General features: G+C 32.0%; 1 protein-coding gene across 7 annotated transcripts in view; it reads left to right on the top strand.

Moving 5' to 3' along the window:
- GRIA4 (glutamate ionotropic receptor AMPA type subunit 4) overlaps nt 1-12,188 on the top strand; it is a 397,987-nt gene that overhangs the window by 333,270 nt on the left and 52,529 nt on the right. For all 7 annotated transcript variants that reach the window (XR_010727609.1, XM_066247650.1, XM_066247649.1 and 4 more), the window contains 2 exons: nt 5,246-5,452; nt 11,292-11,662. Coding sequence is in view for 6 of the 7 variants with exons in the window: in XM_066247650.1 (XP_066103747.1) it covers nt 5,246-5,452; nt 11,292-11,662 (578 nt within the window). In the remaining variant the exon portion in view is untranslated. The remainder of the gene's footprint in view (nt 1-5,245; nt 5,453-11,291; nt 11,663-12,188) is intronic.

Genomic DNA, 12,188 nt, shown 5'->3' with positions numbered 1-12,188 from the left:
AAATTTATACTTTAAGTGAGAGAAAGCAGACAGGAGACATAATAAATATGTTCCATATCATTCTTAAATAAAATGTAGCTTTAGTGTTTTGCACAGTTGAATTTTGTTTTTTATAACAGTGTTGTATATCTATGTGATCTTCATTTTAATGTCTAATTTATTCTACCTGAATATAGTCATACTAAATTTAACTCAGCTAAATCTAAACAAAAGGTAAAATTCATGATATCATCAAGTAAAACTCATGACTACAAAGTTGAAAGGCCTAAGGTCTTAGATTCAGATGCTCATCATTTTATATCTTGTTTTAGTGACCAAAAATCTATAAAACTTATGAGAATGCTACCATACTTATTTAACTTTTTACATTCAAAATAATAATTTCTACAAACCACCTAAGGAATCTAAATATGAACCATGTGGTTTGAACAAGTGCAGCAATGGAGGAAAAGGCAATTGGCAGATGTTGGGGGAAAGAGAAGGTGTCTTCCTCTGTAATCTCACTACTTCCTTTGGCTGCTGAACTCTCTGGAAAAGGAGAAAGGTGCAATGATATTTCAGCCAAACCCACTTTTCCCCACATCTTTACTACTGAAGTTAAATGATGAATTACTCAATTAAGAAAGTATTTCTTATCATCTTATAAACATCACAAACCTTTAGGAAAAATGTCCGTAAGTCTAAATGTAATCATTACAGCATCAGAATTATGTAACAAACCTAAAAGCTATTTTACTTATCACATTTGATCTTTCTAGAGGTTACCTTTTTATACTTTTTAGGAGATGCTTGATACTTTATCTTATCTATAAAGTAGAATTTTTTAGATACGCTATACACAATACATGTGTACATACAATGACCTACACATGTGTGTGTATGTGTGTGTATATATATGCATGCAGTGAGCAAGAATAGGTTTACAGTTGTGAATACACAAAACAGAATATATTTTTGTATTATTATTTATTAATTATTGTACCAGTTTTTCATACAAACAAGTCTAAACCCACTTTTGCCCACACCATATAGACAGAAAATACAGACATATTTATTTTCTTCCCTGTACCAAATATTAATATTCCCATACATACACCTGCCTCTGAAGGGATTACAACTTAATTAGTTTTTAAATGTTATTTTAAATAAACTTAAAGTTGTGTAGCCATTAAATGTATTTTTTTTTCTGAATTGAATAGTAACATTTTAATATCCACTTTTAAGAATTATACTCATGGGATAAATTATCTACATCTATTAAGATTCTTGAGAGGAAAAGAAATATCCACATAGCAAATAACTTTGGTTAATACTACTAATTTTATTAACCATTTTCAATTATAATTCTAATGATTATATTTGTGATGTTTAGAAAATTTAAAGCTTTTTAATAAGTATTTCAATAGTTTCACTTTTGCTAAATACAAATAATCAAAAAAAATCTTTTTACTCAGTGGAAAATGATACTTCATTGATTGAAAATCATCTTAATTCATCCACATAAGCATTTTTTTAAGCAGGCCCTAATGATAACACCTTTAGAAAGAGAGTGGTTTCTTCCCTGAAACAGCAAAGCAGATGTTGAACGCTATTCATTATGGAAATTGTAGTAATAAACTCATAATTGCCAAGAAGTAATGCATTTAAAATAACTTCTAAGGTGTTATTGCCCCCAGGGCACAGTAGTTGATACTAAAGATGTCAGGTTATACTTTGAAAAGTAAGAGATTATATTCCACTTCTCTCATCATTCCATTTTTATTCACATTGAACACCTGAGACTCCATAAGGATGCTTATCAAAGATGCCCCATAAATCCCCTTAATGATTGCCTAGAAGGTTTTTTTTACTATTAAATTGAAAAGATTTGGTATTTTCTGCACCCATAGTAGCACCAAAACTATGTATTAAACCTCCTCAAGTACGCAGTGTTTGAAGGGCTAGTTGTGGACAAATTGCCAGTTTGGGTTTCGGGCAAAAGGAGGTTGGGTGAGTATTAAGGGTTTGCTCCTCATTTGGAAAAGAAAAATGAGACCTACTCAAATAAATTGGGTAGAGCTGAGCAACCATGACAGCTTTTGTTTAAGGAAAGCCGAGCCTTCCCTCCCTTTGTTCTTCCACCTCCCTGTGTAAGTTTCTCTTCTCTTGTGCTGTGTGCACCATTCAATAAATCTCAGTCATTGTGCATGCCCCTGGTTGTGCAAAAAAATCCTAGCTGAACTCATAACCAACATCTTCAGTGAACTAAAGGCTTTTCTACCCTTTGTTGGTTTATTTGGCAGAAAAACAAAGACATGATGGGCCCCTGCTGTCAAAATAAAATTGAAAATAATAAAATGAAAGAAGACACTAAATATTTTTTAACTTACATATACATATGCTTATTTCCGAAGAGATGACCTAGGACTTAATATTTACTTTCTTTTTGAAGACCTGAATCAAAGTTCTAATATTATTACTTTGCCATGATGTTACTATTTAAGAAGCCCTGATAAACCAGGAAATCTTTATATTTACTGAGTGCCTTATAAATACTAGATAGACACTATGAGGAGATACAGGTTTTATGTATATTGTTTAATGAAGATTTTATATAAAGAATTTCATTCTCTAAAAAAACAGTAATTCACTTTTTTAATCTTATCCCTTTTTCTTATTAAAGCATGTGAAATCTCAAATACTTGCACACATTTTGACAGATGCAATAATAGTTTCAAATATTTTCAGATATTTCAAAATATAAGGTCAACTTCCACTTCTGCTAGTTCTTTGAAATTGAACAATTTTCTTAAACTCCTTGAGCCTTAAATAATCCATCTGCAAAAGGGGAAATGCCTACCTCAAAGTCAGTGAGAAAAATAAATTAAAGGGCAAAATTAAAGAATTTATCATAGTGCCTGATACAGAGTAAGCACTAAATAAGAACTATTATTATTTTTTGCTACTTTATTTTATTATTGTCTCCCACCACTCTTATTCATTTACCCTTATTTAAAAGAATTTAACCTTACTTAATCACAAGAAGATAAGGGGCATGTTTTACTTATTTTTGTACCCTTAGTTCCCAGCACACTGCCTGGAACACAGTTGAGTGTTTAATAAATTTTGAGCAAATAATAAAAGTACAGCTTTTAATAAACTAACACTTCACAAACTAATATAGAAGGAATTTAGCAATTTAGATGAAAATACTAGCTAGAGAAACTTCTTCACACAAGCTAAAATGATGTTATATATCTATATATATGTTATATGTATATGTAACATATATGTTTATATATGTTAAAATTTGTAATTATTCAACTATTCCAGACACTTTAGAGTAGATATGCAGCCTTAGTATCACATGTGAGCCTTAATTATATTCTATTTGAAAAACTGTTAGGTTTGTTATAATAATAGTTAGAGATGATACCTATATAGCCATTTCAATTAGAATGTTAAGCATTTTACAAGTGTGTGATTGTTGCATTTTTCTACATATTATTCCATATTTTAATTAGCTATTGCCAGAAAAAAATGAAAAGAGTTCATTTTACCTACTAATATTTTATAACACATCTCAGAAATTAACAGTGCTTTGCAACAACTCACCAATTTTCAAAACCACATTTATAATTTACCAAACAATATTTAGAGAATATTTTTGTAAACTAATAATTTTTATCTATCTAAAGAAGAGACAATTAGTTACCTAAATTTTATAGGTGGATAAACTTTCTTTAAAACATATTTAAAGAGTTTTTTTCTGTACAGTAATAATTTTTATCTGTCTATAAAAGAGAAAATTAGTTGTCTTAATTTTATAGATGGACAAAAATTCCAGTGTTAAAATATTCATCAAATTCAAAGGACAAATAAGAGACCTCTGGGTCACTTAGTCATGTCAAACTAAGGCAGAATTTAAGACCATAATACAAGGACCCATCCTGGACAACTGCTCACTATAGAGTTCTTTAGAATATCTTTATCATGTATCTTATAATTCACATGCTTAATTAAGTTTTTAAAAGTAGTATTTATATTTACAAACTATTTTTAAAAACAATTAGTGTAGATGTTATGCAAAGTAAATTTCTTTCTAATTCAGAGTTCCAAGAGCAAATTAAACTTTCACAGTTGCAAACTTTCTGGGATAAAAGAAAGATTGGTTATTAAAATTACTAAATGAATGTTACCATACAATTTTATAAGATATAAATACATGATCTCAATGATGTTGTGGCCAAAAGTGGTCATTTCTTGTCTGCAAATAACTAAAATTTCTGAGGTGTGATCAGGAGCTTTCTATGACTTGCATGCTCACCAAGGCTATCTTTTAGTTGGTGGCTTTAGATTCCATTTATAAAATCAAGTGCATATTTGCTAACATGTTGCTAAATGGGTTGGATTAGGAGTGTGTGTGTGTACTTTAAGTGAAAGCTGACCAGTTATCATTAGCCACCAGCAAACTTTTTAATTTTTATATGGATTTTGACAATAATTCTTGATCCTATTTTGTCTTGCTTCAAAAACTAAACGGGATAGTCACTTGAAGTGTGTGATAGTCATGATTTGAGGGGAATTAGCAGCTTCCACCAAAGACATATTGTGTAACAGAATAAAAATTCACGGAACAAAATTTTAATTAAATCCAAAATATTGGATAATTTCAGAAAAGCCAATTTAATGCAAATAAGTAATTTTTAAGACTATTTATTCATTTCTTCTTGCTAATTCAGAACTTACTACTGCCTGCTCTGAGGAAGACATATTACTAAATGCTACAGAGCAAAGTAAAATTAGCTCTTTTCCTAAAGGAAGTCACAGTGGACTGTAGCTAAACAAGATGCATAATATGGAGACAGGTGACCTTAAATTAGTCTTTTATTACATGAAGCTGAAGACTACTAAGTAGTCTTCAACTTCACGTGATAATTTGAAACTAATAACTTCATTGCCAAAGGTTATAACTATGCTTCTCTAAATGATTAGTAACAGATATTTTTCTTATCACAATTACAGTGCTAAGTATGTAATAATTACTCAATAGAAAATCAATTTATAACTTCACATTTAGAATCTAGTATAAATCAATTTAATGTACATTTAAGTATATTTATTGATATACTCATCTATTTTATTACAAATTTCTAGCCACACAAAATCAGCAAGTATACAATACGAAACAATATTTCTGTTGTTACATAAAGATTTTTGAATGTTCTATAATTTCTCCTTTACAGTTCTACTTCTCTCATTATAGGAATCCCCATATGTTATGTACAAGAAAAATCATGAAATGTTTGAAGGAAATGACAAGTATGAAGGATACTGTGTAGATTTGGCATCTGAAATTGCAAAACATATTGGTATCAAGTATAAAATTGCCATTGTCCCTGATGGAAAATATGGAGCAAGGGATGCAGACACAAAAATCTGGAATGGGATGGTAGGAGAACTTGTTTATGGGGTAAGCAAATCTATTTATTGAAGAATTTACTTACATGAACCTGAAACTTTTCTTTAACTTGGGCACATATCAATTTTTAATCATCTATTACTGTTTTTTAATTTGTAGTTACATTCAAAGAGATATATAAGATGTTCAACTGTTTCTCTATTAATAATGCAATTCCCAAACAGTGAGAGAGACTAACACTTGATAACTTCAAAATTAGGAAAGAGATATAAAAATTCAGAATGTAATGACCTATTTAAAAAAAAACCACTAACTTCAGTATCGGTGATGATTATTCTTTCCATTTTGATTCTTCGATCCCAAAAACATGTTGTTTTGAGAACTACAAAACAAATCCATTAGTAATCTGCCATTTGATAATTGTAGGAACAGGTTTTCTTCGAGAACATAAAGGTATATACCTCACTTTAGCTAGTTATTTATATCCCTGTTGGTTGTAATTACTGGCAAGTATCTTTTAAGTAATTGGTGAAGCCATCTACTTTAGCATCTATAAAATATTCACCAATAATGTGAGATTCTTGCAATTCTATTGAACACAGTAAATTTAAGCTGTATGCAACCCCATCATTTTCCATACCTAACAAAACACAAAAACTAGAATTTATTCCTCAGCTTGCTTCACAAGGAAGCATGTCATACCTTTTCTTTTATGTTCACTAGATACTGAGAGTACACACTCATAACCAAGGGTAAATTCAATGTAGACATCCTGCCTGATCAGAATAAGATCGGTCCCTTCAGCTAGCACAGCAAAGTACCTAAATCAAACCAGCATTTATCATATGCTGGTGATGGTATGATATTTCCAAAGTCCAGAAGCCCAACCAAGAATAGTCAGTTTTATTCATTGAGTAATCATGAATAAAAGTCACATACACTGGAAATTTATTCTGAAATTTCCTATAAGCCAATTCATATTTCACAAATGTCACCTTCAAAGCAGTCTATCTGATTAATCCTCACAAGGCCCTTTGGAAATAAAGAATTATATGACAGTCATCCTCCCCCAGAAAAAAATAAAAGTAGAACAATTTAGAATGTAAAGGAAGTCTTACACAGGAGCTTACTTTCCAAGCCAGAACTGCAATTCTCTAGTTTCATGATTCTGTGTCCTGCTTTTCAGACCATAAAGCAGTGAACATTCTCCACGCCACTTAGTATAATAGCTATAATTTCAGCAGCAAGATGAAATTGGCATTAAAGAATAATCAGTTAGTTTTATATATATTTGAAAAAAATTGCTAACTAATTAGATGCCTTAAATGAGGGGGCTAATGAGGTTGTAAAAAAGTCAAAAAGTATTTTACCACAGGGCTCATGATCAATTTCATATTGAGTTTCAAGTTCCAAAAGAAAAAGGTTTCTAAAGCTTGTGTTCCTTATCAATATTTTTAACTTTCAATACAATAAGTCAATTTTAAATGTGAACATTATCCAAGTTGTTAGAATTAATGAATTAATTTCCTTTAGAACACATTATTATTTCATCTCAGAAAAAATTAGAATAGCAATTAGTTAAGAATGAGAAAACTAACCTGGGTTACTTTCTAAGGCATTTGCTACATATATCTCCTCTGGGGTTCCTATCAGTTGAGAAGGCTCACCACTTTGCAAGGCTTCTGACCATATTTTGTTAGGGGAACATGGTTTAAATAATGAAAACATTTGATATGAAGTGAGTAGCACAATTAAAAAGGAAATCAGAAATCACAATTAAAAAGGAAAAAGTTGTCAGTAGTACACATGTTACAATAATCAAAAGTTTGAAGTCAGGCAGTTCCAAGAGAGAAAGAATATAACATAGTGGTTATTAATATTTGTTATATTTGTTCATTCATCAGCAATATGAGAGAATTTAAACATCCCTGTCTCTGCCATTTAGCTGTCCACTCTTTTCCCAAAGGAAATTGTCTTCGATGTCTCTTACACTTTCTGAAGATTTAGTATTTTTTATTCTGGTGTCTGTAAGGTCTGTTCTCATCTTTTTCTTTCCCTTTCTACCTTCTTTCCCTCCTTCCTTCCTCTCTCTCTCATCCTTCCTTCCTTCTTTCCTTCCTTCCTTCCTTCCTTCCTTCCTTCCTTCCTTCCTTCCTTCCTTCCTTCCTTCCTTCCTTCCTTCCTTCCTTCTTTCCTTCCTTCCTTCCTCTTTCTTTCTCTCTTTCTCTCTTTCTCTCTCTCTTTCTCTCTTTCTCTTTCTTTCTTTCTTTTTCTCTTTCTTTCTTTCTTTCTTTCTTTCTTTCTTTCTTTCTTTCTTTCTTTCTTTCTTCCTGCTAACACATAGACAAATGCCCAGTTTCCAGAGTCCTAACTAAAACTCCATCCATCCTCTTTTGCCCAACAAAGCCTGTTAGACAACAAAACGATGAACTTTGAATCCATTATTATTATCTTACCTTATTCTTTGCAAATTTTGTTGCTGTAATTGTTAGTAATTGATTATCTGTGAAACGCTCATCGGTGCCTTCAGCACACCACCAGGTGGGGACTCAGAAGCTCAGACCTCCTTTATACTGTCAGGTCCTCTCTGCCTCTCACACCTGCTCAAGTCTTTTCTGTGATCTGTGGCGTGCTGCTTCAGGACCTTCTCTGGTCCCTGCCATACTTGTGTGTGTTTTAATCCCAGGAGATATTTCTCAAAGTGTGTTCCATAGCCCAGCATCAGAATTACCAGTGGTATGTTACACTGCTGACTCGTGAATCTCACTCCAGATAGCCTCATGAATTCAAATACAGTATTATCAAGTTCTTACAGGAAATAGTTTACGCTTAATTCTGGGAATCGTGGAGAAGTAGTAGGACAAGGCACACACAATACATCCGTGTTAGGAGAGAAAGCCCAGATGTGTCTTCTTCGATCATGGGACTCTTTCAAAACACAAATTTCTGACTTTGAAAGTGTCCTCGTTGAACTTTACTCCAATGTTTGTCGTCCTTTACATCTAGTTTATTATTTTTAATGTTGAAGAGTCTTTTATTCCTCTTAATGTTTGTTTATTTTTAAGATTTTTATCCTCATTAGTGGTAACTTCTATAAATAAAAATTTTCAAAAGATGCTGCACAGAGCAGTGTATATGTGAAAGGTGGCATTTCAAGTCAATGAAAGAATGCATTATTCATTTACTCCTGCTGAACAACTACTTGTAAATTAACAACTTCATAGCATATCATCATATAATATGCCAAATAAGTTATAGAGAAATTATCGGTGCTAGATTAAAATATATGCAATTTAAAAATTAAAAATTAAATATATATGATTGAGATCGATTTAAAGAATGTAGTTTTTTCTAAGTATGAATCCAAAACCTCAGAACACAAAAAGATAATTTTATATGGCTCCAACAAAGTTTAAAATGTATATATTGCAATAAAATACCATGAATTATGTCAGTGATTTCCAACCAGTGTGCCACAAGAATTTTTACAACATGCAATAAATACCTGGCTATTTTCTCAGGGGCACTGACCTCTTTTCCCTGAGATTGTCAAATAAAAAATGACAACAGCCAAGACAACAATAACCATCCAATGTTAATGAATCAAAATTATACCTATTTTTTGACAGACTGGCCAGATAATATATTTTAGTAATTAGTTTATCTGTACCATGTGATGAAAATGGTTGAAAATTGCTGAACTAAATTATAGAAACAAAACAATTAATGAATAAGAAAAATATTTGCAACATACATGGAAAACAAGAGAATATTTTGAATAGATTTAAATGCACTGACAAACTAGTCTATAAAAGAAAAGAATACTCCATATGGAAAATAGGGGAAGGTTATGACAGGTAATACATAAAAGAAGTAAAAGTGGCTATTTGTTTAATAAAAACAAATTCAAATTAATACAGTGTGATCTAATTTGTCATATAGAAAGTTGGTGAAGATAAATGAGAATAAAGATACACAGGGTGGTCAAAATTTAAAACTGTAGGTGCATCTACATGGTGCTGGTGAAAGTAGAAATTTTACATGAGCTCTACAGAGAAAAGTTGGGCAAATATAAGCATTAAAAAGATTATTACCTTTTAGACAGGCAATCTCATTTCTAGAAATTTATCTTAAATAATTAAAATATACACAAAGATTTTACTTCAAAGATGTTCACATCATTAGTGTTATAAATTGTATAAAACTGAAAGCAATACAAATATCCTCCAAAATAAGAAATTGGGTAAATTATACTTTAACATAATAAAATATTTGCTATCATTAAGACTTATTTTTAATATATGTCTTGAAATAAAAATAAGTTTCTATTCTTTTGAGAAGAGAGAGGAAATTAGAAAATATAATGTTCTGCAGTAGGTAAAGAAGATATCCTTGTTTAATTTTTTGCTTCTGTTTTTCTATACTAACATTTCTATAGTTAGTCCATATGTCACTTGTGTAAAATAACTATTGGGAAATCATTAACTTCCCAGCAATGATTCTGGCTTTTACATATATGGACTTTTATGATGTGAACTAAGTTTATTCCCACTTGAAGGTATAAACTGTTAATTCTCAGTAACTTGGTGGATAGCATGATGGCTAAAGCATACTGCCCAGACTAACCCTTCATGTGCCCTTCTAGCAAGCTGCTGGCCATGGCATCAAACCAGCAGCCCAAGGACATACTGTAGTGGCAGCCTCTATGTAAGAACACGTATGTCTGGGTATGTTTCAGATTCCATTTTAATGCCAAATACTTTCCTTTTAAAATAAATAATCAAAAAACCTTTTTTTTTTCATTTGTAGGCTATGTAACAGTTCACAGTTTTTCTACCACTCCCTATTTCATTTGATTTTAGAGATGGTATGATTTAATGGAAGAAGCACAAGGTCAAATCGCAGAGCAGCCGTGATGTGTAAGGCTCACCTGAGTCTCAGTTTCAGTATCTATAAAACAATCATAAATATGTTTGTTATAGGGTTAAATGGAGAGCCATTTAAAATATTTAGATTAGCATCAGACACATACTCTTTCAATGAACGCTTATGGTTATTTTATTAAGGTTTTTTTAAAATAAACAATCACAATAATGCAATGAGGTAAAAGAAGAAAGTGTCCTCATTTTAGAGATATGGAAACGGGCCCAGAAAAATAGCTCAAATTGCAGAACAAAAATGGAAGCTGGTGTCCTTTGATCATAATATCTGAGAATTAAATCCACTGTTTTCCAACATCTTTTTTAGAAACTGAAAGTGAAAAATAAGTATGTGACTAAGAAGCAAATGCCAATTTCCAGATTTTTGTGTGTGTGCTTAATTGGAAAATGTTGTCAAACCACGGGTTTCTACTGTCTTACAAACACAGACTTTGTGACTGATAGGTTTCCTCATAACTGAAAAAGAATAAAAAATAAAAAGGACTGTTTGAAATTTGCAATGCATAATATTAAGGGATGCCACTGAATAAGTGGCAACATTTCAAATGACTGTACCATAGCATTCCTGGCCAAGAAATTCAGCAATTTAGCCATATGGAAAGGCTATTAAGTCTCTTCCCCTATGCTGTCCTAGATCCTTAAAGGCTAATACATTTATTTAAGTTGAAGTTATTTTTGCTTATGTCTACCGAGTCCCTGTTTCTCTTCCTCTTATCTAATTACTAGCATCAACAAAATATCTTGTGAAATTTAAGTGATATAATATTATCTTACAAAAACAAGTCAACTGTTTCTCTTTGTATTTACCACTGGCCTTACTCAGTGTTGGTATTTGAAAAAAAAAATGTAGAATTAATGAGTAACTGGTTATCTGTGAGTGGATTAATCCAGTGCTACTTGCTTCATGAAATCCATTAACCTGTGTTTTTCATGTGTCTTTTCTCTTATAGAAAGCAGAGATTGCTATTGCCCCTCTGACAATCACTTTGGTCCGAGAGGAGGTCATTGACTTCTCTAAGCCCTTCATGAGTTTGGGCATATCTATCATGATCAAAAAGCCTCAGAAATCTAAACCAGGAGTGTTTTCCTTCTTGGATCCTCTGGCCTATGAGATTTGGATGTGCATAGTCTTTGCCTACATTGGTGTCAGCGTGGTCTTGTTCCTAGTTAGTAGGTTTAGTCCATATGAGTGGCACACGGAAGAGCCAGAGGATGGAAAAGAAGGACCCAGCGACCAGCCTCCCAATGAATTTGGCATCTTTAACAGCCTCTGGTTTTCCCTGGGTGCTTTTATGCAGCAAGGATGTGACATTTCCCCCAGGTTAGTTTCAAAAATCCTTCACCCATTCCTCAGTAAATGTAAGTGTTGTGCAGAACATGTCTGTACATGCTTTTTCCTGGGGGCAGAGCACTTGAAACAGAAACACCTTGCAATTCCCAAACTGATCTAAGTATATGAATAATTAAAGTTTCCAAGTTAGAATAAAATATGGATACATCCCAATGGAAAATTAACATATGCAACTCATCAGAACTCTCAAAAGTCACTTAGTATTACTATTTCCTTCAATCATATGACAGATGAAAACTAACATCTAAATTGTAAAAGTGGGATTCATTTTCATTGTCTCCTTTTCAAAATCAAATGTTGTTTTGTCACTGTTCTTAATTTTTAAAAATTAATTTTGGACTTGATTTACATTCCATGTGACTTAAGAAAGATTTCTGCAATGACATTACCTAAAACCTGAGACCACATAGTAGGCACCAGATATACATTGTTCTGTATAAGAATATATAATATGCTAAGCAGTGGGCAAAGAGCCAGCAATGAAAGTACTACTTTA

Source organism: Saccopteryx bilineata, chromosome 1 (assembly GCF_036850765.1).
Source record: "Saccopteryx bilineata isolate mSacBil1 chromosome 1, mSacBil1_pri_phased_curated, whole genome shotgun sequence".
In the NCBI taxonomy this organism is placed as follows: domain Eukaryota; kingdom Metazoa; phylum Chordata; class Mammalia; order Chiroptera; family Emballonuridae; genus Saccopteryx; species Saccopteryx bilineata.
Note: the sequence above shows the minus strand (reverse complement) of the source record. Positions and strands in the feature narration are given on the sequence as shown.